The sequence below is a fragment of the Megalobrama amblycephala genome, linkage group LG8 (assembly GCF_018812025.1).
Source record: "Megalobrama amblycephala isolate DHTTF-2021 linkage group LG8, ASM1881202v1, whole genome shotgun sequence".
NCBI classification, from domain to species: domain Eukaryota; kingdom Metazoa; phylum Chordata; class Actinopteri; order Cypriniformes; family Xenocyprididae; genus Megalobrama; species Megalobrama amblycephala.
The window spans coordinates 33,412,925-33,440,781 of NC_063051.1; the positions used below are offsets into that span (position 1 = coordinate 33,412,925).

At 39.1% G+C, this 27,857-nt stretch overlaps 2 protein-coding genes across 4 annotated transcripts; one reads left to right on the forward strand and one right to left on the reverse strand.

Annotated features, from left to right (window-relative positions):
* Positions 1-2,060: 2,060 nt before the first annotated feature.
* mtx2 (metaxin 2) lies at positions 2,061-6,513 on the reverse strand. Its single transcript, XM_048200718.1, has 10 exons — positions 6,353-6,513; positions 5,933-5,980; positions 5,781-5,827; positions 5,600-5,672; positions 4,628-4,704; positions 4,453-4,545; positions 3,216-3,254; positions 2,961-3,086; positions 2,754-2,830; positions 2,061-2,630 (listed from the first exon to the last, which is right to left on the reverse strand). The coding sequence occupies exons 1-10, from the start codon at positions 6,390-6,392 to the stop codon at positions 2,426-2,428; spliced, it is 825 nt and encodes a 274-aa protein (XP_048056675.1). The 5' UTR covers positions 6,393-6,513; the 3' UTR covers positions 2,061-2,425.
* Positions 6,514-12,638: 6,125 nt separating this feature from the next.
* On the forward strand, positions 12,639-27,581 carry lnpk (lunapark, ER junction formation factor). 3 transcript variants are annotated; one of them, XM_048200719.1, is made up of 14 exons: positions 12,639-12,748; positions 13,127-13,175; positions 13,260-13,301; positions 14,794-14,981; positions 15,416-15,474; positions 15,583-15,623; positions 15,734-15,817; positions 16,388-16,439; positions 16,522-16,725; positions 23,540-23,645; positions 23,770-23,840; positions 23,958-24,122; positions 24,345-24,431; positions 26,397-27,581. In XM_048200719.1, exons 2-14 carry the CDS (start codon positions 13,149-13,151, stop codon positions 26,576-26,578), a joined length of 1,308 nt encoding a protein of 435 aa, XP_048056676.1. In that variant the 5' UTR covers positions 12,639-12,748; positions 13,127-13,148; the 3' UTR covers positions 26,579-27,581. The 3 variants fall into 3 exon arrangements, with proteins under 3 accessions (XP_048056676.1, XP_048056678.1, XP_048056677.1); XM_048200720.1 differs by lacking the exon at positions 12,639-12,748 and adding an exon at positions 12,795-12,962; XM_048200721.1 differs by lacking the exon at positions 24,345-24,431 and having other exon boundaries at positions 12,641-12,748.
* The last annotated feature ends 276 nt before the right edge of the window (positions 27,582-27,857 follow it).

Here is a 27,857-nt window from a genome sequence, read left to right on the forward strand (position 1 = left end):
TCTGCTCACCAAGGCTACATTTATTTAATTAAAAATACAGTAAAAAACAGTAATATTGTGAAATATTATTACAATTTAAAATAACTGTGTACTATTTAAATATATTTGACAAAGTAATTTATTCCTGTGATGCAAAGCTGAATTTTCAGCATCGTTACTCCAGTCTTCAGTGTCACATGATCCTTCAGAAATCATTCTAATATGCTGATTTGCTGCTCAATAAACATTTATGATTATTTTCAATGTTGAAAACAGTTGTGTACTTTTTTCTCAGGATTCCTTGATGAATAGAAAGTTCAAAAGAACAGCATTTATCTGAAATACAAAGCTTCTGTAGCATTATACACTACCGTTCAAAAGTTTGGGGTCAGTAAGAATTTTTATTTTTATTTTTTTGAAAAGAAATGAAAGAAATGAATACTTTTATTCAGCAAGGATGCATTAAATCAATCAAAAGTGGCAGTAAAGACATTTATAATGTTACAAAAGATTAGATTTCAGATAAACACTGTTCTTTTGAACTTTCTATTCATCAAATAATCCTGAAAAAAAATATTGCAGACTAATATTTTGTACAATTGTACACATTAAATGTTTCTTGAGCAGCAGATCAGCATATTAGAATGATTTCTGAAGGATCATGTGACACTGAAGACTGGAGTAATGATGCTGAAAATTCAGCTTTGCCATCACAGGAATAAATTACTTTGTGAAATATATTCAAATAGAAAACAGTTATTTTAAATTGTAATAATATTTCACAATATTACTGTTTTTTACTGTATTTTTAATTAAATAAATGTAGCCTTGGTGAGCAGACGAAACTTCTTTTAAAAACATTAAAAATCTTAGTGGTTCCAAACTTTTGGACTGTACTGTATATATATATATATATATATATATATATATATATATACATATACTTATGCTCAAATGTTTGAGGTCTGTAAGATTTTTTATGCTTCTCACACTCACCAAGGTTGCATTTTTTGATCAAAAATACAGTAAAAACAGTAATACTGTGAAATATAATTTAAAAGAATTGTTTTCTATTTTAATATATTTTAAAATGTATTTAGTGATGGCATAACTGAATTTTCAGCATCATTACTCCAGTCTTCAGTTTTACATTATCCTTTAGAAATCATTCTAATATGATTTGGTGCTCAAGAAACATTTATTATTATTATCAATGTTGAAAACAGTTGTGCTGCTTAATATTTTTACAGAAATTTAATACATTTTTTCATGATTATTTGATGAATAGAAAGTTCAAATGAGCAGCATTTAATAAAATATTTTTTGTAATAATGTAAAAGTCTTTACTGTTACTTTTAATCAATGTAATTCATCCTTGCTGAATAATCTCTTATTTCATTAAAAAAAAACTTACTAACCTCAATCTTTTGACCAGTACAGTATACTGTGTGTGTATATGTATGTGTATATGTATGTATATATATATATATATATATATATATATATATATATATATATATATATATATATATATATATATATATATATATACTCATGTAGATCCATATCACAAGTAGAGCTTGGGCAGAGATTATTTATTAACAGCTCCAATATTTTACAGATTATATAATGAGATTCTGAATAAACTAATAAACTCTGAATAAAAGATTCTGAAAGGTCATCTAAGATGCATATTCTCATAATCTCTTTTTCTAAATATTTGATGCATATACTGTACCTGAAACATAAATCTGCTTAATGAGTACTTGTGTGTTCTAATTAATATGCAAGCTTTAAGATAAGATTGTCATGTAATTCCACTATATATTTAAATACAATAAAAACTGTTTAAAAGCTAATACAATGACACTACATCCATTTATGTATTTACTAAATATTGACTATAGGCTATGCTTTTAATTTTATGCAGCGTCAATGTGCCCCCTGCTGGAGCAAAAACAGCAGAATTATGCTGTGAGCGTTGTGTCATATTAGAGAACTGCCTCTACATTATAGTGCTTTAAAGTACATATAACACATTTAGACTTTGCATGAACAGACATCTTCATTAACACAGAAACAAACGTCCAACTTGAAGTTTATTATACTTCATAGGCACTTTCCATTTACACATATCAGACAAAGGCGTCACACAGTGGAAAAAAGATTTACATCAACTAAATATGAAACCTAATTCTACTTTTGCGGCAGGCAAGTTCCCATTATGGCATTACGAACAGGCAAAGGAGTAGTTCAGAAACACGTTGGGAACGCTTAAATATTCACAAACCTTTATTTAGTGCCCCTTTTCTCCCTCCTACTGATCTGTTTGATGTTTTAAACTCAACAGGACAACAATTTCAAGTCTTTTAATCCAAGGATATCAAAGATGTCAATCATTTCAGCCTGATCAAAGGAGTGAGAAATATTGGGCAAAGGGTGACGCTCAAGGTAGTGAGCTTTTGGAATGGCGCGAGGACACCGACTGGCCTTCTCGGTCGTGCTCCTTAAAGTAAGTCTGTTCAATGCGATGGCAGAAAGAAAGCAGGTTGGTGTAGGATTTAACCTTTTCAGCAAGCTCGTCGCTGGTCAGTTGTGTGGTGAGTATGGTGAAAAGATGACCAAACACCAGAGCATCTAGTTCGGTTGGCCTGTGACATTTAAACGTACAACAGTTAGCAAAGATACCATGTAATAATTGAGTTATGTTGCATGTCTGTATGTGTACACTACTGTTCAAAAGTTCTCTAATGCTGTATGTGCAAAAAACGTACTGTTTGTTGAAAAAGTAGGGCTGTGTTCCTAATCGCTGCGACAAGGCCTGACAGCACTGACTCACATCTTCATACACCTGAGAAGAGGAAACCCACACAAAGCCTTAGTAGTGCACATTGGCTATATTTATGAAAAGTAAACACATGAAATGACTGAGTCAATGAATTACACTTCATTTATCTGCACACACACACACAAAAAAATACCTGCTCCATATTCTTTCCAGACCATCCAATTGCATTCATCTTCCTCCGTATCTCCCACTGCTTTTGATAGGCCAGAATGTGATTGAGGGGCCAAGAATAGGGACTACTGTATCGTGGCCTAGAGATCTGAACACACATTACCATTAAATGCATACCATGATTATATATGCTGACATTTGGTGCCATTGATGTCATCTTAGTTATTAAGATACGCATTATATATGATTTGTGGACGTGCTTATATGTGAAACATACCTCTGTAGCAGTAAAGTCATCACACCACTGGATATACAACTAGAAGAAAGAGGCATAGTTTCACTGCTCTGCACAGTTTATCACTTGAAAATGATCATGTAAAAGATAAATACATAAAAATGAAAAACAAAAAGTATAATTAAAGAAATCCATGAGCAAAGATACATAATGTGCTGAAAATTGAGCAATTTTAAACAAACTTATCAATCATTTATTTTATTTTATTTGTACATTTTTTTTTGGAAGAAATTAATAATTTTACTTAGCAGGAAGGCATTCAGTTGAGACAATTAATAGTTAGAATAACATTCTATGCTGTTCGTTTGAACTTTCTTTTCATCAAAGAATGCTGAAAAATCATGGTTTCCACAAAACTATTAAGCAGCCCAACTATTTCCAACATTGATAATAATAAATGTTCCTTGAGCTCCGAATCGACATATTAGAATGATTTCTGAAGGATCATGTGACACTGAAGACTGGAGTAATGATGCTGAAAATTCACAGAAATAAATTACATTTTAAAGGGTTAGTTTACCCAAAAATACCCATTTCTGTCATTAATCCACACCTGTAAGACCTTCATTCATCTTCAGAACACAAATTAAGATATTTTTGATTTTAGAAAGCAATGTAATTACCACATTCAAAGTCCAGAAAGGTACTAAAGACATTGTTAAAATAGTTACATGAAGCATTCAACAATTTCTTCTCTTCCCTGTCAGTCTCCTACACTGTTCACATTGTATAGACACAGTGCAGCGCTTCCAGGTTCTACATCAGAATGCGACTTTTTGTTTTGTTTTTGCATACAAAAAGTATTCTCGTCGCTTCATAACAGGTTAACCACTGTAGTCACATCGACTATTTTAACGATGACTTTACTACCTTTATGGACCATGAATACGGTAATAACATTGCTTTCTATGGGGGATCAGAAAGCGCTCAGATTTCATCAAAAATATCTTAATTGAAGATGAACGAAGGTCTTACAGGTGTGGAGCGACATGAGGGTGAGTAATTAATGACAGAATTTTCATTTTTGGGGGAACTAACCCTTTAAAATGTATTAAGATAGAAAACAGTTCTATAACAATATTACATTTTTATTGTATTTATGGCCAAATAAATGCCATTTTGGTGAGCATAAGAGACTTCTTTAAAAATCCAACCGACCACAAACTGAATGGTAGTGTGTGTAATACACAAAGACATCCTGATGTGTGCAGGTCTGTACCTCAGCAGTCAGCAGCATGTTATTGACCAACTCCATGTAAGCCTTCATCTCTGCCCTCTGGACATCATCCAACCCGTCACTCAGAGAATGACCCTATGAACAGCTTAATGTCAGCCAACAGTCAAATATTCTAGTATTTCATAATTCAGATTTGTTTTTAGAGTGAGAGTGATACCTTTGCCTTTGTGAATTGAACAATCGGCCCCAATTCTGACACAACTTGATTTCCAACATGGATGAAAGGAACCTTCCCTAATGAATAGAGAGGCATACAAACAAGCTTTATAGGATTAGTTCACTTTCAAATAAAATTTTCCTGATAATTTAGTCACCCCCATGTCATCCAAGATGTTTATGTCTTTCTTTCTTCAGTCGAAAAGAAATTAAGGTTTTTGATGAAAACATTCCAGGATTTTTCTCCTTATAATGGACACCAGACAAGGAATAAGGGTCTTATCTAGTGAAACGATTATCATTTTCTAAAAAAAAAAAAAAAAAAAAATACAACTGTATATGCTTTATAAACACAAATGATCACCTTGAATGTGCTTCCGCTTTCCGTATTCTTCAAAAAGCTTGCGCTGTATGTCCTACGCCTTCCCTATTCTACTTACAGAAAAAAACTAAACTGGCGCCGCGTTCGTTCCGCAAGTAGAATAGGGAAGGCGTAGGACATACAGCGCAAGCTTTTTGAAGAATACGGAAAGCGGAAGCACGTGCAAGGCGATCATTTGTGTTTATAAAGCATATACAGTTGTAAAATGACCGATCGTTTCGCTAGATAAGACCCTTATTCGTTTAAAGCCCTTTGAAGCTGCACTGAAACTGTAATTTTGACCTTCAACTGTTTGGAGGCCATTGAAGTCCACTATAAGGAGAATAATCCTGGAATGTTTTCATCAAAAACCTTAATTTCTTTTCGACTGAAGAAAGAAAGACATGAACATCTTGGATGACATGGGGGTGAGTAAAATATCAGGAAAATTTTATTTGAAAGTGGACTAATCTTTTAACTCATACATTCAACCTGACAAAGACAGAGCTATTATAACACTGCCTTTACAACATAAGATAAGAAAAACAAATCCCTAATAAATAAAACAAAAACCTGAAAATGACAGTAAAATTGAGAGAATTTGTTACTCACCCGACGGTGACATGTATTCAGCATTGGCACGGCAGGACACCTGCACTGGCAGGCCACACATCCTCAGGAAAGTCTGCAAAACAAGATTAAACCTAAAACATGTGACAAACTATTTGGGTTTGAAGATGTGAACCAGCAAGTGTGTGTGACTGAACAGGGTGATTATGGCACTAATTTTCACCTGAACTGCCAGAGAGGATGCAGAATCTGACAGCAGGATTTGATCCTCTGCAAAAAAAAAAAAAAGGGAAAACATATTAATGTGCATTTCATTTCATTTATTATGTGGTTGTGAAGATCTCATGCTAAATGTAACTGTGAAAAAGGGGGTACCTTTAAGAGGTTGGTACAGAGTAGCATTTTCAGGCCATGGCTCAGCAGCTGCGATTAAAAAAAACAAAATTGAAAACATACATTTCGCAAAAAATACTATATCTTTCCATTTTTTAGAAACCCTAAACCCTTAAATATCCATCTATGTCAGATCACATTATGTTATTAAACATTTAATAGGTTTCTTTATCTTTGACCCTGACAACAGCACTACAAACAACACAACTGTAACTGTTGCAAAGACATCTAATAAATATATAACATACTCGTGACCTGGCTTTACTTTGCTAATATGCAGAGAAATTAAATGACAATGATGAAAAGAATTACAGATTATCATTCTAACCTGTCCATCTCAAGCACAAACCACCACTAACACGCCTATGTTCTCGCTACAAAACAAACACGCGTCAACATTACCTGCAATCTGAGAGACGAACGCCTCTGCAGCAAGAGACATGACAGCGCAGAAGAAATCTACTTTAATCGAAACACAACAACTGAAATGGCATTAATTTTCCACGCAAGGGCAAAGCAAGCTCCTGTCCCAGTGTAGTGACGTCATCCAGAAGTTTTTCCTGCTTTCTAGCCAATCACGTTCCTCCTTCGTCTTCTTCTTATGTTGTTTATTGGCGGTTAGTAAACCAGCTTGAGGTGCATTACCGCCACCTACTGAACTGGAGAGTAAAGCGTTAACGCCTTAATATTCATAATGAAACAAACAAAGGAACAATAAATACATACATTTAGATAACATTATATTCTTATATAATTTCCTGTTTCTTTTAGATAATTTATCAGAGCTAACCTATTCTAATAGCTGTTTATTACTTGCTGCAGCTGCTTTCTCATTAAGCGTGCGTCTCAATCAGCTCCCTAGTTCACTAGTCAGGGCACTGATCAGGGAGTCGGCCACATTAATTTACAAGGTATACTGATACACAACCTATAGGAAGCTAGGGAGCTGATTGAGAAGCAGGGTAAGTTATTCCTGTGGTGAAAATCAAGTTTTAAATGTTGTTTATATGTCTATGTTGTGTTTTTAATATGCTTTAAGACAAACCATGTGCAAATGCATAAGTCAACACCATTGCTGAATATTTTCTCTTTAAAACTTCAGTGATCCAAAAACGCGGTTTGAAATTGCTGGTGTTTGTGACGTCACAAACTATCTTGTATCCAATCACGTCAACCATGCCCGCTCTGACCTAGGGGAGTCTCAAAAAAAGTCAGGTTATATTTTCCAGTTGATATGAAAAATCGAGTATATTTAGCAATATATATGATGTATATTATGATGAACTATATGCCTTTTTCCACTGACGTTCTGAAAAAAACGATAAGTAAAATTTACTTAATTTTTCTTTTGCAAGTTTTTGCATGCATATTTTTTTAAGTAATTTTCAAATATGGAATTAAGTAACTCTACTTAACTAAGTTAAGTGAAATTAACAAAGAAAATAATAACTTGGCCAGTAAAAGATTGAGTAATTTCTACTTAGTTGAAGTTTCTTTTGCAATGCATTTTACTCAAACAATATAACACTGAATTAAACCATGCTTTTAAAGTGTGTGCTTTTAAAGTAAATATTACAATAGATATTATGTAGAAACCATACTTATTAGAAGTAACACAGAGACCTCAATACTTGGTACACTTACACAATGACAGTAACATTCCGGTCGATTTTGAGTATGAATGTGCCATTTTGAGTAGAAAATAAACTCCAAATGTCACAAAATGGCAAGTTACTAATCCTAACCACAAAAGCAATGATAAAACAGTGTAAATACAGCCGGAAAACAGTGATCAACCTCATTAATTATTTAAGGCCCAGTGCATGATGGGAACACCAGTATCAGAAAAGTTGAGTAGCTTTACTTAATTTTATAATGTTGATATTTACACTTTAATTTCTACAATTACTAATATAGAATTTACCTATTTTTTAAATTCTTGCCTGAACTAACTTTTTCATGTAAAAATTTCATTTGCTTTTTCTGTAGTATTTACTTCAACATAAAATCATTTTTTACAGTGCAGCGTTTACCTCAGTAAGTTGACCGAGTGGATCTCTGCGAGTGAGTGGAGGCGGGGCTGATTAGCATATTCATATAAATGACGCAAAGGTGTAGAGTTACATCCAAGCTATTTTAAAGCATGAAGAAAAATATTTTCACAGGGAAAAATCTTTTGTTAATTTGGTGATCAAAGATGAGTTTTAAGGGAAAAAATTAGGGGGACTTTAAATTAATTGATCTAAATTCATATTGTTTGCACCTTCCTCCTTTACTTTTGTTTCCAGTAGGCTATCACACGAAAATGCGTATCGTAATCTCGTAGAATATATACGCCAAAAGAGTTTTGGCGTGCATATGATACGCAATTTTTCACGTGCATATGATACGCACTTTATAGCGTAGTATACGCACGAACCCCACACCACTAATCCTATCCAAGACTACCGAGCGTGTTATATAGCCTACACGCCATAAAGTGCGTATCATATGCACGCGAAAAACTGCGTAGGCTATCATATGCACGAGATTACACACGCATACTATTGATACGCATTCTCATGTGATCGTGTTGGGCTATTTGTCGTTCATTGTTATATGCTCTGCAATGCAGAAGGACATGTTCAACGGTTTCCTACATTCTACATGCCAATCATCCACTAGGATGATTCTTAATCTTGTATAGATTTCCATTTAATGCGGTATGGTTTGGCCGATTCATTCTTGTCGTCTTCTCAGTTTCATTATTTTCTATTCCCTTTGGATTCTATATAGGCTAGATGTCGTTCGTTCCTCACCTTCCAAACGCGGCATTTCACTGCAAATTGTGCTTTTCAACATTATTCTTAAAACCCATATATTTTTATTAGCCTATTGTTTATTATTATTTTTATTTCGTTGTAACCATAATACAAACTCTTTATTAAGGCTCTAGATATTTGATATTTATTTATGTGTTAATGTATTTTTATAGAGGCGGTGCAGTTGTCTGCAAGCGGTCATTATGGTGCCATTAGAACTGGGCGCGGGCCATAAATCGTGTGCGCGGGCCAGTAACGCGCGCGCTTTCCACTGCGTGTGTGAGCTGCATCTCAATTATTCTTTCTACAAATAATACTCTTATACCAATGTTGATTATTATCCTACTTAGCTTACATCTAGGCTATGTGAACAAGAATATAAGCATATATTAATATGTGAAAACCTAACAGACGCATTAAACCTTTCTTCATTGTTTTAAAATGTAAATAGGCTATTCCATAATACTTATATATAAAAAATAATTGATAAATAATGTTATTAACATTAATAGATGAACAATTAACAGAGATATAGCTTATTGAATTATATTTTAGACTATATAATTATTTTTAATATTATTATTTTTATTAATAAAAATACAAGGACACATCTGTACATTTTATTAGAGCTCAGTACACATATACAGATATTTTCAAGTCATGTTCAGCTCATTAAACGGAACTTGTATTTTATTGTGGTGCTGTAGAATGTTCCAGGCTTGAGCAGAGCTCGGAGAATCTCTGTCCTCTAAAAGAAAGAAAAGGAGAACTAAAGAAACACAATTCAATACAGTACACACTTGGTAATGTTCTAATTATTTAGGATATTATTAGACGTTAGATAAAATCACGACATTTTAACCTTTAGGTAAATTTGAACGGCAATGAAAAAACAAAGACTTGAAGAAGTCAGCTATATTAATCTTAAGCATTGTTTTGCAATTGCAATTGATTCAATTAAACGAAAATAAATATTTATTCGTGCATGTCTCCAATAACTTGGGTTTTAGCTTGAAAGCAGACGTTTTTGCATCGTCCATATACTCCCCTAAAACCGAATCTGTGAATGTGCAGTGGAAACACACATTCGGTTCTACAGGGTATATATAGACGACGGAACAAAGCGTGCTCATAAATGAATGAAAATTGGGAGCACATTGTTTCCACAGTCCAGAAAACAAAATGAAAAGGCGTTGCCTAATACGCACCCAAAAAGATGTAAAAAAAAAAAAAAAAAAAAAAAAAAAGAAAGAAAGAAAGAAAAGAAAAAGAAAAAAAGAAACTTCTTCGTTTTAAGCTAAATCCTTTCGATTTAAAAATAATTACGAGCAATTATATATCTGAAAGACCATTTTAAAACGTCTCTTAAAAAGAAAATGATGCTATTTTGAGGTATTCAGTGAGTAGAATATTATTTCAGTTTGTAGCTTCATGTTGCCAAATTTCAAATTTTCAAAACGAAATGAGGCAATTTGAGAAACCTGCTTAGAAAGAAAGCCAAATTCTCTCTCTCTCTCTCTCTCTCTCTCTCTCTCTCTCTCTCTCTCTGTTCTCGCCGCAATGCAGTAAGGTAGTAAATTAAGAGAACCCTCTCGCTTTCAAATTTAAATTATTCGTTAACAAAGAAACCAGACCAATAAATTCAGATTTACTCATAGAAAACAAATGCATAACACAATTTGACTTGTCTGACTTCATATTAAACTTGTCTTAATGTCTTAATATTTTAGATTTAATTAGAAATCTCTCATTCAACAGTGTGTGACCAGACAATTTTTCCAGTTAGTTTCACAGTCATTGATAAAGCGACTGATTAATCAGAAAAGTCAATACAAATTATTTTAAAAGGCAAAAATATATTGTTTGATTTTGTAGCTGCACTTACCATTTGATGTAAAAACGACCTATTTAAAATAGATTTCCCTATAATAGCTGGGCTAAAGTAAACAGACGATTTTTAAAAAGAGTAAAAAAATAAAATAACAAGTAAAATATTCAGCACAAATGAAAAACAATGAGAAATGCAGACAGACGTCCTCGTTCTGAGCTTTTCAGTTCAACAGCGCGTGAGAAGGAAAGAGAGGGGCCAATATTACCTCGAGCCCGTTGCGCGTCTCATCTGTGATACCCAATGACGGGCGCGCGAGGCTCGTAAAAACCGTTTTACAACCTGAGCTGTAAATCAACTTTTGAGCTGGGAAGAGCTTAGAAACCGCAGCTTTTCTACCCCACAGTGCCGTTGCCAGCTTACCATTTACAATCTACAAAAACGAACAAATGAAGGGAACAGAAACGCCCGAAATAGCGCAAAATATAGGGCGAAGTCCGGTAAGATGGGCAGCGTTAAAGTTAACTAAAAAAAAGCTTCGTTATTTGCATCTGTGGTTCCATGAAGAACATTTAACATCCATCTATTGGACAAAAGGTTCTTTATAATGGAAAAATGTTCTTCGGATTTTGAAAGGTTCTTTGGGTAACCAAAATGGATCTTCAATGCATCACCGTGAAAACCTCCTGTTGGAACCTTTATTTTTAAGAGTTTATCTGTGCACATTATAGGATATAATTGCGTGTTAATTCCGGCATAATTTTATGATGAAAAAATGCAAAAGCCCAAGTCATACTTCAGTATCAAAAATGACCTTTTCCCCAACATGTGTTCGGCTAAAATGGCTCTGCACAGATATTTTCATGTCATTTTCACCTCGTCGATAAACTGAATGTGCATGTCGCCTAGCTATGCAGATTTTTTCCCAGGCTTGAGCAGAGGTCGGGGCATCTCATATCTTATAACATAATTGCAATTTTAATTACAATCATGGCCAGTTTCATTTAGGCTATACTATAGTATGACATTAGAAAAAGAAAAAAAAAGGCAATTCGATAAAGGTGTTAAAATGTCTGTGGTGGGGGTTGAGAATTAAAATTTGTGAATGAGAACAATTTATATTATTATAGCCTATAACATCAACATTTCTTAATATGGAAATTCATTGTTACTTTGATGTGTGCGCGCGTGTGCGTGCGTGCGTGCGCTGTGTGTGTGTGTGTGTGTGTGAGAGAGAGAGAGAGAGAGAGAGAGAGTGTGTCGCTCGGTAGAACATTTTTATGCTGCATTCATGACAGTTGTAATAATGTAGCTAGTTCATACAACTTAAAAAAATATATTTTAAATTGTAATTTTACGTGTGTGGTGGTTATGTATGTACACATTCAGCCTATGGCTACTGCATTCATAATATGATAGTTTGAATTAAGATTATTTTCGATAGTTGATATTATGCGGACAGTAGACTAAAAATGAACTAATATCTCTTGCACATCAGTTTATAAAGTGGCACATTTTAGAATGAGTATGAGTGGCCTATTTTTATTTACTAGTGGCCTATTTTGTTGGGGCAAAATTAATTGGCCATTTTTGTTGTTGTTTTAGCAGCATTTCTTCTTGTTTACCATCAAAGATGTAATTCATAATGTCTCACCTTTACATATTCAATAGTTTCCTCTGAATATATAAACAAGTGAAAGGTTGTTTAAAATTAGATCTTTTTTTTTTCTTAGAGATGTTTATCTTTCTAAAATATGTGTATAGACGTAGGCCTACCTTATTCTGTTCTCAATACAAAACTAGTTTTAGCAGCTAAAACATTCTCGATTTCTATTTTTATATTTACACATTGAATATTTAAAGTAATTTCATTATCTTCCTTTTTCCATTGTATGATTATTTTTTAAATAATGTAATTCGCGATTATTATCGAACAAATAAGGGCCTATGTGTGTACTCTCTTCTAATTAAATTAGTTTTAGGATTGAACCATGCAGTAAATGCATTTTTAATGCAGAATTAAGTTAAATCATCGTGTTTAGATGCGATATTTTGGTGCAAGGCTTTTAATTGTTCGCTACGGGGCTTTTATTTTGAAGGCTCGATTTAACTTCCGAATCTCTTATGTCACCGTCACACGCTCAGCCTCCGACCCATCTCTGTAGAAAGGCAAGTTAACGAGTGAACTCTTGCAAATGTTTGTCTTATAATGTGCTCCACCCAATACTAACATAATTGAAATATGTTTAAATCACATTGCTTACGGTTTTCCATTGAGCGAATTAGCTCCAGGACATTTTTAGGCTGGTGAAAAGGCAGGGCAGGTGTTTACTGCCAATCCCTGGTGTAGTAATAATAGTTGCAATGTTTTCTTATTCCTCAGGTGAATATACTTACTCTAGGTATTCGTTTGGGGTTTGCTTTTCCAACCCACGTTGTTGATCGGATGACTGATCCCAATTCCAAGACAGGAATGTGTTTCTTGATATGCAAGTGATGCATAAGAGTCTGAATGTGTTGTAAGAGGTGTTTTGTTTATGCTTTAAGGTCTGAATTTGCAGTTCTGACAATGGGAGCCATCATTTCACGGTGGAAGGTGTGTATTTCACTCTTTTAGCCATTTTCCCCAATCAAACTCTTTCTATACACAATAATCACAGTAATCGTTGTGTCTTTACAGACTAAGCCTTCCACTGTGGAGCTTCTGGAGTCACTGGATAAGGTATGTTCTCCACTGCTGTCCTGCTCTTTCACACCCACAGGCTTCTTTCAGCCATTGTGACCTTATCACACATCACAGAGCTGTATGTCATCATCTGAACCCTTGTACTGGCTGCATTTCCTTGCTTTACTCATTCCTGGCTCTCCTCCCGAAGCCTCCGTCTATCTGTATTGACAGGACCATCTGTTCGCTGGATTGCTGCGGTTGACCTTAACTGCCCAGTAATGGTCACTGCTTTGGTTTAGAGTGAGCTGTAGGAATACACTTTGCAATACCAGAGGGCTTTATGTTTAATTTCACCCTGAACATTCAACTGTAACTAATAGCTTATGTCCGACATTTGGTAGTCACAGGTTGTGCTTTAGCAGGGTCAGTGTTTCACAGATTTATTTTGTGTATAGGATTTTTAATGGCTTGCTATAACATGGGATACTGCGACAAATCTGTTATTCATGCCAACATATCAGCAAACATTTACATTTTAACTTAACTTACTTAACTTTAATCAGGTTGGATAAAGCCTGATCTATAAGTCAGAAGAAAATAATTTTTGAAATGGAACATTTCATTGAAACTTTAGACAAAATATAAAAGGAAATGCGAAAAAAGGTTTGTGCATGTCTTTTGTTTTGCATCATATTTGAAAAAAATGATACAAATATTTGTATCATTGGAGGAAAAAAAAGCAATGCATATATTGTCACTCTGTCTCTCAACAATAAAATGCTTAGTTTTATTATCAAAGCTCTGTATTTAAAAACATGTAATGCAATGCAATACAATTATGATAGATGTTCATCTTGAAATATTAATAACAAAACTAATCAAATGATTAATCGCGATTAATTTCATCCAAAATAAGTTTGTTTACTTAATATATGTGTGCTGTGTATATTTATTATGTATATATAAGTACACTCATGCATGTATTTATTTAACAATAATATATTATATTTATATAGTACATGTATACATGCAAATATTTCTTAAATATATACATGTATGTGTGTGTATTTATATAAACATAATAAATATACACAGCACAGAGCACACACACATATATTATGTAAACAAACTTTTATTTTGGATGCGATTAATTGCAATTAATCATTTGACAGCGCTTAAAACAAAAATGATTCTCTCTAAAATGAGATTTCACAGTAAAAAGACACGTGTAAATGACCTGAAGGTGGACATTTTTAGAATTATACTAAAAGGCCTTTTGAGCTCTAAAAAAAATATGAACTATCAATCAGACAACAGAAGGCATGTAGAAGATTGTGTAGAACAGGTTCTTCAGAAAAGTTTTGATGATAATGATGATGATGATGATGATAATTAGAAATTCATATCAGATATGACACAGAAGTCTTTATAAGGTTAAAAGAGATCATGTGAAGCATTTTACGTTACCTTACAAAGCATTTTTACATCCTTTATCATAATGACATTGCTAATGAACTCACAATATTGCATTATGTCTTGAATTCAGGACATAAAGGACCTTGAGGAGTTCCGTACAAAGAACCAGCGCTTGCTGAAGTTGTGGGTGGGCCGGCTTCTCTTCTACTCATCTGCTCTGTACCTGATCACATGTCTGTGTGTGTATTACCTGTACTTCCCTGAGCAGTGGAGTGCTCGCATCATCACTGCCCTGCCTCTGTTGGCCTTTCCAGCATTGTGAGTCCTAAGTATAATTGCTGGACAATTATATCATATTAAGCATGCTTATTGTATTACCATTAGTGCAGCAGATTTAATTACATACTACCTATTGTTACACATATTGGTAATAATAGGTTTTATTATCACTGTAATTATACATTTAATCACTGAGTAATATTAAGTAACTACATGGGTTAGGATTAGGGTTTGCTTTAGGGTTAGTTGCATGTAATTAGGCATAATGTATAGTTATTACTACAGTAAATACATGTAACTTACGTAACAATGACACTGTAAAATAAAGTGTTACCCACATATTTTACATATTGCATTCTATTATACCTCTTTTTAAAGGTTGATTGGCTAAAGGAAGTCAATGTTATCGTATTGTCAACTATTTAGGTAGTTTTGTTGTCTTGCTTAATTTGACCTTTTCTCTTTCTTCATAGAGTGTTACTACTACGAAAACTGCTAATCTTCCTTTTCTCCAAACGCACAGAGAGAAACAGTAAGCTTATTATGTTGTTTTCTTTATCTTTTCTTCATCGTCTTCACCAAAGATTTTGATGTAATTTGATCAACTGACTGATTGCTTTTATGATTTCTTCTGTTACAGATGAAAAATTAGACGATTTAAAAACACAGAAACGGAAAATAGTAAGTGTGATTTCAGACACATTAGACACTCTAAGAAGCTAAGCTAACATTTCAGATGAATAAAATTGTCTGTATGTTCTATAATAAAAAATGAATTCTGTTTTTGTCAGCTTGAGGAGGTGATGGAAACGGAGACCTACAAAAATGCTAAACTCATATTGGAGAGATTCGATCCAGAATCTAAGAAGAAAGCAGTAAGTGCAGTTATGTGTAGTATAATAATATCCCTGATGTATATGACTTTCTTTCTTCAGATAAACACAAACTAAGATTTTTAGGAAAATAATCAATCTCTGTGAGTCCATATAATGCAAGTGAACGGGTGCCGCTCGGTTGACGATAGTGACGGTAACCCTTGTGGATCAATCAATGTCTTCTGAAGGGAAACAATAAGTGTGTGTAAGAAAAATACGTGTCTCAACATCCCTCATGAACGCTCATAACACAGTAGACCAGAAGCAATGATTTATGATTTCAAGTTTAAAAAATGAGTATTTTTCTTACACGCCTATCGTTTTTATCGTCGTGATCGCTGTGAGTGTTCAAGCATCGACTGAGCGGCACCCTTTCAATGCCATCTTATGGACTCGCAGAGATGAATCATTTCCCTAAAAATCTGCATGATGGCATGAGGGTGAGTAAATGATGAGAGAATTTTCATTTTTGGGTGAACTATCCCTTTAAAGCTTGAATAGGGTCAATCAAACAGATGTAGGGAATAGCAGATGAGCTGTGGTTGATGAATGCTTGGTTTGTATTTACAGGAAGCAGAAGCCACTCCAGTCAGACCGCACATGACCCCTAGACCAGGACAAGGTTTGTATTCTCTTTTGTTTTTTTGACTGAGTTAGTGTGTTTTCTGTATGCACAATTCACTCTATAATCTCATTATATCCAGATCTACGGCAGCGACATGTTGCCATGGCTACTCCTGGACTTGTACCTGGTCCCATGACCCCAGGAGGCACACCCCTCCGTACTGCCCCAGGAGGACCTCCAGAGAAAGGGCTCGCCGGGTCTGTAGCCAGTCCGAGCCAGGCAGAAACACCACAACATATGTTGAGAAGAAGCATGAATCCTTATTCACCAGGACCTGGATCAGGTTTAGTACACTCATGGATAAGTAAATGAATATTGGGTCCCACTTTAAATTAGGTTACCTTAACTATTATTTACTTACATTTAAATGAATCATTTGATACAGTGCACTTTTTTACATTGTGCTTATATTTTAAAAAATACCTGCATGTAATTACATCTGTAATTAATTTCTGTAATTACATTTATAATTGCACTGCTGCCCCTTTCCTTACACTTTAACCCACCCTTAAACTCATACCACCAAACCTGTACCTAACCTCACCCGCATCCACCTTAATAGCAGCAAAAGTGTTTTGCAATACAATATGAACACAATAAATTCATGTAAGTACATAGTAGTTAAGGCCACCTAATATAAAGTAGGACGGAATATTGTAAAACAGATGTGAAATTCTGATAAAATAGCAGATAATAATATATCCTGTGACCATAAATCAATTGAATTTTATATTAAATTGGTCATATCATACATTCTTTTATTCTTGAATAAATGTACCTGTTTTATGAACATTGGTGTCTTTTATCATAGGGTATAAATGGCTGTGCATTTGATTGGAATGCACTGCTAATTATTTTTATATAATGGTAATAAATGATAAATGGCTGAGATTAAAGTACAGTACAGTTTTATCTAAATAAATTAAAACAAAACAAAATCAATCATGTTAAATACTACCAATAAATTATGACTGTCACAGATCCCGTGTTTCCCTGGACTCTATTTCCCATGATCCTCCTGTTTCGTCACCTGCACTCACTTCCCTCGTCAGCTCCCCATCATCACGGATCACCTGCACCTGGACTCTATTGTCAGCACTCCCATATATTGCACTCACTCCCTGCACTCCTTGTCCGTTCTCTGTTTTGTTAGATGTATGTTTGGTGATCTCTGTCTTCTGTTTAATAAATGTATAGTGCTACTGTGGAAATCCGTATCAGCCTCATCTCTACACCAGCGTACGTAACAGAAGAACGGACCCATACCGACTGGATTTCCACAAAAAAAAAAAAAAGATGGAGACTTTCCCCGGCTCCCTGGCTCCTGCTCCTCCAACGCCTCTTACTCTTCTGACAACCGGCGATCGCCTCATCGGGCTCCTACAGGTGGGTCGTTCGCTGGAGAGGTATGTGGAGGAGTTCGTTGAGCTTGCTTTCTTGTCTGACTGGCCTGAAGCATGTTTAATCTCCCTGTTTCTGGATGGACTGGACGACAACACTATCCGTTTTGATGAACCTGATTATCGTTTCTCCTTAAGTGAAACAATCAATTTTATTTTGTGGTTAAATGGCTCCAAATTCTTCGTGGATGAGGTTCAGGATCAGTGTATGTTTCCAGTCCATCCAGAAACACGGCTGGCCGGGCCAGTCAGTCAACCTCCGTCTTCCTCCGCATACCCCTTCAGCGAACTCCCTGCCTGCCCCACACGGAACCCACACTCCTCCACTGGGTCCCGTAAGCAGAGGAGGAGGAAGCAAGCCGCTCCATTCTCTCCCGAGCCCGCTCCAGTCTCTCCTGAGCCCGCTCCAGTCTCTCCTGAGCCCGTTCCCGTTCCTACGGGAATCTTAATTGTATTTGAGGGTATGGATTGGCCCTCAGCTCCAGTCTCCGCCGAGCCAAGTTCTCCAGTCTCCGCCGCCGAGCCAAGTTCTCCAGTCTCCGCCGCCGAGCCAAGTTCTCCAGTCTCCGCCGCCGAGCCAAGTTCTCCAGTCTCCGCCGCCGAGCCAAGTTCTCCAGTCTCCGCCGCCGAGCCAAGTTCTCCAGTCTCCGCCGCCGAGCCAAGTTCTCCAGTCTCCGCCGCCGAGCAAGCAGCGCCAGTCTCCGCCGCCGAGCAAGCAGCGCCAGTCTCCGCCGCCGAGCAAGCAGCGCCAGTCTCCGCCGCCGAGCAAGCAGCGCCAGTCTCCGCCGCCGAGCAAGCAGCGCCAGTCTCCGCCGCCGAGCAAGCAGCGCCAGTCTCCGCCGCCGAGCAAGCAGCGCCAGTCTCCGCCGCCGAGCCCTCAGCTCCAGCCGCCGCCGAGCCCTCAGCTCCAGCCGCCGCCGAGCCAGCTGCTCCTATTATGAACTTTGTTGTTGATACATACAACCCTAAGACTGTTTTCCCTCCCTGCCTCCCTGCCTCCCTCTCCCACCTCCGTCCATTTGTGTCTTCACTGCACCTCCACCTCAAGCCCCCTCGCCCAGATCTCCACCTCGGACCTCTGGGCGATTACCTTCACCCCGGCTCCAACCTCCCTCTGCTCCACCGTTGCCCATCAGTCCACCAGTGTCACCAGTCTCCATCCTGCCCCCGTTCACACCTTGTTCCCTCGTCAGCCTGCCCTCGCTTCTGGACTGCACTCCTCCGTCTTTGCTCCGTCCCTCCGTCCCTCAGCTCCAGTTGGCCTCCTCACTCCCCCCAGTGTTCACTTTGTTGTCTGTCGCCTGTCTCCTACTGCGGCCTTCTGGAGCCCCAGCTGCGCTTCGGTCGGCGGAGCCGCTGGTTCCGCCATCTCCCGCCGGTCCTTCAGCGCCGCCTGGGCACGACGGCATGAAGCCTTCGGTCCCTGACCCGCCATGGCTGCCCGCTGCACCTGACCCGCCATGGCTGCCCGCTGCACCTGACCCGCCATGGCTGCCCGCTGCACCTGACCCGCCATGGCTGCCCGCTGCACCTGACCCGCCATGGCTGCCCGCTGCACCTGACCCGCCATGGCTGCCCGCTGCACCTGACCCGCCATGGCTGCCCGCTGCACCTGACCCGCCATGGCTGCCCGCTGCACCTGACCCGCCATGGCTGCCCGCTGCACCTGACCCGCCATGGCTGCCCGCTGCACCTGACCCGCCATGGCTGCCCGCTGCACCTGACCCGCCATGGCTGCCCGCTGCACCTGACCCGCCATGGCTGCCCGCTGCACCTGACCCGCCATGGCTGCCTTCAGCCCCTGACCCGCCATGGCTGCCTTCAGCCCCTGACCCGCCATGGCTGCCTTCAGCCCCTGACCCGCCATGGCTGCCCGCTGCACCTGACCCGCCATGGCTGCCCGCTGCACCTGACCCGCCATGGCTGCCCGCTGCACCTGACCCGCCATGGCTGCCCGCTGCCCCTGACCCGCCATGGCTGCCCGCTGCCCCTGACCCGCCATGGCTGCCTTCAGCCCCTGACCCGCCATGGCTGCCTTCAGCCCCTGACCCGCCATGGCTGCCTTCAGCCCCTGACCCGCCATGGCTGCCTTCAGCCCCTGACCCGCCATGGCTGCCTTCAGCCCCTGACCCGCCATGGCTGCCTTCAGCCCCTGACCCGCCATGGCTGCCTTCAGCCCCTGACCCGCCATGGCTGCCTTCAGCCCCTGACCCGCCATGGCTGCCTTCAGCCCCTGACCCGCCATGGCTGCCTTCAGCCCCTGACCCGCCATGGCTGCCTTCAGCCCCTGACCCGCCATGGCTGCCTTCAGCCCCTGACCCGCCATGGCTGCCTTCAGCCCCTGACCCGCCATGGCTGCCTTCAGCCCCTGACCCGCCATGGCTGCCTTCAGCCCCTGACCCGCCATGGCTGCCTTCAGCCCCTGACCCGCCATGGCTGCCTTCAGCCCCTGACCCGCCATGGCTGCCTTCAGCCCCTGACCCGCCATGGCTGCCTTCAGCCCCTGACCCGCCATGGCTGCCTTCAGCCCCTGACCCGCCATGGCTGCCTTCAGCCCCTGACCCGCCATGGCTGCCTTCAGCCCCTGACCCGCCATGGCTGCCTTCAGCCCCTGACCCGCCATGGCTGCCTTCAGCCCCTGACCCGCCATGGCTGCCTTCAGCCCCTGACCCGCCATGGCTGCCTTCAGCCCCTGACCCGCCATGGCTGCCTTCAGCCCCTGACCCGCCATGGCTGCCTTCAGCCCCTGACCCGCCATGGCTGCCTTCAGCCCCTGACCCGCCATGGCTGCCTTCAGCCCCTGACCCGCCATGGCTGCCTTCAGCCCCTGACCCGCCATGGCTGCCTTCAGCCCCTGACCCGCCATGGCTGCCTTCAGCCCCTGACCCGCCATGGCTGCCTTCAGCCCCTGACCCGCCATGGCTGCCTTCAGCCCCTGACCCGCCATGGCTGCCTTCAGCCCCTGACCCGCCATGGCTGCCTTCAGCCCCTGACCCGCCATGGCTGCCTTCAGCCCCTGACCCGCCATGGCTGCCTTCAGCCCCTGACCCGCCATGGCTGCCTTCAGCCCCTGACCCGCCATGGCTGCCTTCAGCCCCTGACCCGCCATGGCTGCCTTCAGCCCCTGACCCGCCATGGCTGCCTTCAGCCCCTGACCCGCCATGGCTGCCTTCAGCCCCTGACCCGCCATGGCTGCCTTCAGCCCCTGACCCGCCATGGCTGCCTTCAGCCCCTGACCCGCCATGGCTGCCTTCAGCCCCTGACCCGCCATGGCTGCCTTCAGCCCCTGACCCGCCATGGCTGCCTTCAGCCCCTGACCCGCCATGGCTGCCTTCAGCCCCTGACCCGCCATGGCTGCCTTCAGCCCCTGACCCGCCATGGCTGCCTTCAGCCCCTGACCCGCCATGGCTGCCTTCAGCCCCTGACCCGCCATGGCTGCCTTCAGCCCCTGACCCGCCATGGCTGCCTTCAGCCCCTGACCCGCCATGGCTGCCTTCAGCCCCTGACCCGCCATGGCTGCCTTCAGCCCCTGACCCGCCATGGCTGCCTTCAGCCCCTGACCCGCCATGGCTGCCTTCAGCCCCTGACCCGCCATGGCTGCCTTCAGCCCCTGACCCGCCATGGCTGCCTTCAGCCCCTGACCCGCCATGGCTGCCTTCAGCCCCTGACCCGCCATGGCTGCCTTCAGCCCCTGACCCGCCATGGCTGCCTTCAGCCCCTGACCCGCCATGGCTGCCTTCAGCCCCTGACCCGCCATGGCTGCCTTCAGCCCCTGACCCGCCATGGCTGCCTTCAGCCCCTGACCCGCCATGGCTTTTGAACCTGCCCTGGAGACCTCCACTCCAGTCTGCTCCTCCCCCTGCACCAGCTTGAGGTCTCCAGGGTGCCCGCCCGGTAATGTCACAGATCCCGTGTTTCCCTGGACTCTATTTCCCATGATCCTCCTGTTTCGTCACCTGCACTCACTTCCCTCGTCAGCTCCCCATCATCACGGATCACCTGCACCTGGACTCTATTGTCAGCACTCCCATATATTGCACTCACTCCCTGCACTCCTTGTCCGTTCTCTGTTTTGTTAGATGTATGTTTGGTGATCTCTGTCTTCTGTTTAATAAATGTATAGTGCTACTGTGGAAATCCGTATCAGCCTCATCTCTACACCAGCGTACGTAACAATGACATTATAACATTATGGTACAGAAGGAAAAATGGATATTTGTTTTGACATATGCTATTAAATTATTAATAGTTTTTTTTTAGATTAACTTTAATTGAGTAAAAAGTAAAAAGTCAGGGAAATTAGCATGCACAATTAAATTTTCCGTATTGACATATATTTTCAATATCGACTATTACCAAATATGTTTTCCAAACTGTAATGTACGCTGATAATGGATTTACTGTACGTCCCTAGTTTTTGCTAGTTTCTCCTTAATAAACATTTAGATATAAAAGTGTGCAGAAATTACCAATTTTATGGTCATCGTGGTGTCCTTTCTAAAGCAGTAGTCTGTGCAAAATGAAAATTCTGTCTCCCTCATTTCTTTCCTGACCTAAAGATATTTTGAAGAATGTTTTGGTTTCTATTGACTTCCTTTGCATGGACAAAACAAAAACTAGACATTTCTCAAAATATCTTTTTATGTTACATAGAAGAAAGTCATACAGGTTTGGAACGACATGAAGGTGAGGAAATGAAGTTAGAATTAATTTTTAGGTGAACCATCCCTTTAGGTGAAAGGATTAGTTCACTTCAGAATTAAAGTTTCCTGATAATTTACTCACCCCCATGTCATCCAAGGTGTTCATGTCTTTCTTCAGTTGAAAAGAAATTAAGGTTTTTGATGAAAACATTCCAGGATTTTTCTCCATATAGTGGACTTCACTGGGGTTCAACGGGTTGAAGGTCCAAATGTCAGTTTCAGTGCAGCTTCAAAGAGCTCTACACGATCCCAATCGAGGAATAAGGTTCTTATCTAGCGAAATGATAGGTCATTTTCTAAAAAAAATAAAAATGTATATACTTTTTGACCACAAATGCTCATCATGCACTGCTGTGCCACGCATTACTTAATCATGTACTTCCACCTATGTCACGCGTGACCTTTCCAACGTTATTATGTAATGCGTGGCACATCTCAGAGCAGTGCTAGATGAGTATTTGTAGTTTAAAAAGTAAATACATTTTTATTTTATCGTTTCTCTAGATAAGACTTATTCCTCGTCTGGGATCGCGTTGAGCTCTTTGAAGCTGCACTGAAACTGCAGTTCGGACCTTCAACCCGTTGATCCCCAGTGAAGTCCACTGAGAAATGGAGAAAAATCCTGGAATGTTTTTCTCAAAAACCTTAATTTCTTTTCGACTGAAGAAAGAAAGACATGAACATCTTTGGATGAGATGCGGGTGAGTAAATTATCAGGAAATTTTAATTCTGAAGTGAACTAATCTTTTAAGCATTTATAAAGGCTTTCATACAGTTTAAGTCTCTATTAGAACTTCTTACTAGTGTCTTACTCAAGAATTAATGCATTCCTCAGTAAATCAATATTTTCTGGGGCTTAAACCCAGACTGAACATTATAGACTTCTCACTGTTTTGCCATATTTGATGTCATTTGCATTATTTTGAAGTCCTGGCGTGTCATTTTCCCGAATTGTGCAGTGATTAAGTTTTGATTATGTTCTTGATCATTTCAGGCATGCGTCCCCCTGGGCCACCTCTCGCTCGACCCATTCTTCCACGAGAGCGTAGCGCTGTGGACAGAGTCATTGAGTATTTGGTGGGAGATGGACCTCAGAACAGGTAGTACAACCGGCTTGACGTTCAAGCTTCTTGCAGAAACACACTGAACACTCTACTGGCCAGAATTATGTTAGTACATGCGAGAATGATTTGTCTCTCACCCCATTTATTCTTATACATTCAGATATGCATTGATTTGCCAGCAGTGTTTTTCCCACAATGGTATGGCTTTGAAGGAGGAATTTGAGTATGTAGGTAAGAGCCTGTCAGAGCATATTATGGAACTGTGCAGTTTTTTGCCTGAGAGTCTGGTGTTTCCTTACCAGAGGATCCTCTTATTTTGATACTCATGTGTGATGTTTTATGTTACAGCATTCCGTTGTGCTTATTGCTACTTCATGAACCCGGCAAGAAAGACACGCCCCCAGGCACCCAGACTCCCAGAGTTCAGTTTTGAGCGCAGACTTCGCTCTGAATCTCCTGAAACACAATCTTCTGCCGCCACCGAGACACCAGAGGACAGTGATGTCCCTGAAGGTATTTCATGCTGCTGACAGCCAGTGACATCATTATGATGACCTCATAAATTCATTGTGTCATCTTGTCATGCCATTTGTCAATCAAAACTGCAACTGGAAAGCCTTCAAGGAGAGCAAATGACTTTGAAAGTCAAGACATGCAGTTTTGAAGAAATCATTTACATTTATCATTTGTATGTATGAATGTATGTTGTATTTTATTTTATTTATGTGTTTTTAGACCGTATTGTGTCGGCCCGCTCCACTCGGGTTTCACACTCTGGCACCCCCTGGAGTAAAGTTCATAGTTTCAAGAGAATTCCCTCAGGTCCCAGAACCTACGCTCAGACTCACTTTACTTACACATACACTACCATTCAAAAGTTTGGGGTCGGTGTGATTTTTTTTTTTTTCTATTGTTTTCGAAAGTGTCTTATGCTCACCAATGCTGCATTTATTTGATCAAAAATACAGAAAAACAGTAATATTTAGAAATATTATTAAAATTTAAAAGAACTGTTTTCTACAGAAGAGGATTAGGGCCAAGCAATAATAAAAAAATAAAACCATCTCGAGATTAAAGTTGTTAAATTTCGAAGAAAAAAGTCGAGATTAAATGTTGAGAATAAACTCATTAAATTATGCGAAAAAAGTCGTTAAATTATGAAAACAAATTCGTAATTTAACGACTTTTTTCTCATAATTTAATGAGTTTATTCTCAACATTTTATCTTGACTTTTTCCTCGAAATTTAACGACATTTTTCTCATAATTTAACCAATTTGTTCTCGTAATTTAATGAGTTTATTCTCAACATGTTATCTCTATTTTCTCGAAATGTAACGAGTTTTTTTTTTCGTAATTTAACGAGTTTATTCTCAACATTTTATTTCGACTTTTTTCTCGAAATTTAACGACATTTTTCTCATAATTTAACGAATTTGTTCTCGTAATTTAATGACTTTTTTCTCGTAATTTAATGAGTTTATTCTCAACTTTTTACTTCATTTTCTCGAAATTTAACAAGTTTTTTTTTTCCGTAATTTAACAAGTTTATTCTCAACATTTTATTTCGACTTTTTTCTCGAAATTTAGCGGGTTTTTTCTCGAAATTTAACAACTTTAATCTCGAGATAGTTTTATTTTTTTATTATTGCTTGGCCCTAATCCTCTTCTGTAGTTTTCTTTTTAAATATATTTTAAAATGTAATTTTAAATGTTTTATGTTTTTATGGTCTTTTGATAAATAGAAACCTTTTTAAAGTTAATTTGAAATTGATTTGTAACATTATAAATATCTTTACTGCCACTTTTGATCAATTTAATGTGTCCTTGCTAAATAAAAGTATTCATTTAACAAAAAATAAAAATCTTACTCACCCTAATCTTTTGACCTGTAGTGTATGCACTGCATGATGCTTTGGTGCTAAAGTATTCTCTGCTCTTTTCAGTTACTATGGGTAACATAATCATGATCGCAATCATTTCCTATTCCCTCACATAAATCACACAACACAATAATGATTGTCACCATTACAAGGCGAGAAGGTGTTTTTGTAAATGGCTTTAAATCTTATCTGTATATATGAAAATGTCTTCTAATGTGTGATTTGAATATCTGACGTAAAGAAAATATTCTGCATTTGACATTCAGCTTTTTTTTGCTCTATATACAAATAGAAATAGCAATCAAAAAGATGATTTTTGCTTTATCATCTTTAGTTATCTGCAATATTAATATTAAAGAGTTAGTTCACCCAAAAATGAAATTTCTGTCATTAATTACTCACCCTCATGTCGTTCCACACCTGTAAGACCTCCGTTCATCTTGCTGTCTATGGAGGAGTCATATACCTCTCAGATTTCATCAAAAATATCTTAATTTGTGTTCTGAAGATGAATGAAGGTCTTACGGGTTTGGAACGACATGAGGGTGATTAATTAATGACAGAATTTTCATTTTTGGGTGAGCTAACCCTTTAAATTTAGCAATATGGTTCAGATACTTAGATACTGAATGTCTAAAATGCTGAATACTTTTCTTTAAAAAAATCTTATTTTCAAACCGTTAAGTGCATGTTTCACCGTCTTAAGTTTTGTATAATTAATAATTGGCTTTTGATAATGTGTATTGTGCTTCTGTTAAAGTATTATCATACTGAATGAACAATACCACAAATTATATTCTTATTTTGTAATGCATTAACAGGCCTAATATGCATACTTTCTTACACATCCGGTGGCTCTTAGTCCCCAATGCCAATTATTTTATTTCATTATTTCATTTTTACAGATGACGTGGAAAGACCTACATCTGCTGACCCTCAGGACGCGGCCGCTGAAGATCCGCCTGTCACAGACGAAACCGAGGCCGAGGTGTCAGAGGCTCGACGTACCCCGTCCCCCTCAAAGGATGTCCAACAGGAAGAAGCTGAAGCTCAGGGGGAACAGCAGAAAGAGGATGAATCAAACTAAACTATGTTTGAATGCATTTTAAACATGTTTATGATCAATGCTGTTTTGGTTTTTGGCATGTTTGGTTTTAACTTCTCTCTTCAGCATGTTCATTTAGTACATCTTAGTAATTCTGAAGGCTGTTAGGAGTTTTTACTGCTATTTTATTTATATATGCACTACATCATTCACATATAGTGGGCTTAATATATCACATTACAATTTCTAATACTAATGGTGTATTGCGGCCCATAGTGGTGATGTCACCCAGTACAATACCTGTGCATGGTTTGTTTATGAGGGTGATAAAACAGAACAAACTGCAGTTGCAGTTGTAAATTTACAGTGTTATCATTCAATATTGCATAGTACATAAGGACAAAAACATGTAGCACAGAATGTTTAGCTATCAGTGTGTTTACAGAATTATTTGAAACCTGCAAAGTGAAAGCTGAACAAAAATACATTCAAAACCCAAAAGCGTTGTTCTAGGGGAGTGGGTTTTTTTTTGTTTTGTTTTGTTTTTTTGGTCAAATGCACTATTTTGATTCTTAAATATTTATTTATTTTGTTTTGAATTGTTTTAATTGCTTGTGTTTTTCTGGTCAATGGTTTATTTGCTTATTTGTGTATAATTCAACTGTATTGTGCCTTTCTGGTTAAGAATATGTGACTTACTGCACAGTTTACAAGCAAAATCTGTCAAAATTATTGGTGTCCATACATAGGATGTTTTTTGCGTTGATGTTTATGCTTTTCAAGTCAAATGATGCCAGAAATGACTGGAATTTATTCAGAAATAAAAAATTTGAGGATAATGATAATTTGTTAGTTCATCAAGTCTTGTTCTTCTGCATTCTGCATTATTTCATGTTCATGGTGAATTGATTATCTCTACAGCAAATACATAAAATGTTTGTTTTTTGAAACTGGAATTATCTGTTAGTTCTTGTTTGTCAGTACCTGCACATATCTGCTGCTTTTACAGACTGTACATGCCAATAAATGTTCCTTTTCAAAAGCATGATTCTTTGAACATTATCATGAAATGAGTTGAAGTCTACCAAATTAATGTTTTAGAAATTAAAAAGCGCAATATGGAAAGGCTAAGTGAGACATTAAAGGGTTAGTTCACCCAAAAATGAAAATAATGTCATTTATTATGGCGTTATTTTACTGTCAAATGTCGAGAGCACATTATTGTGACGCGAGAGCATATCAATGTAATGCGCGAGCGCAATTCTGTCCGCTCGCGCGCGGATTTCCTCTGCTCTCGCGCAAATCTGGACGCGCGCGCTCA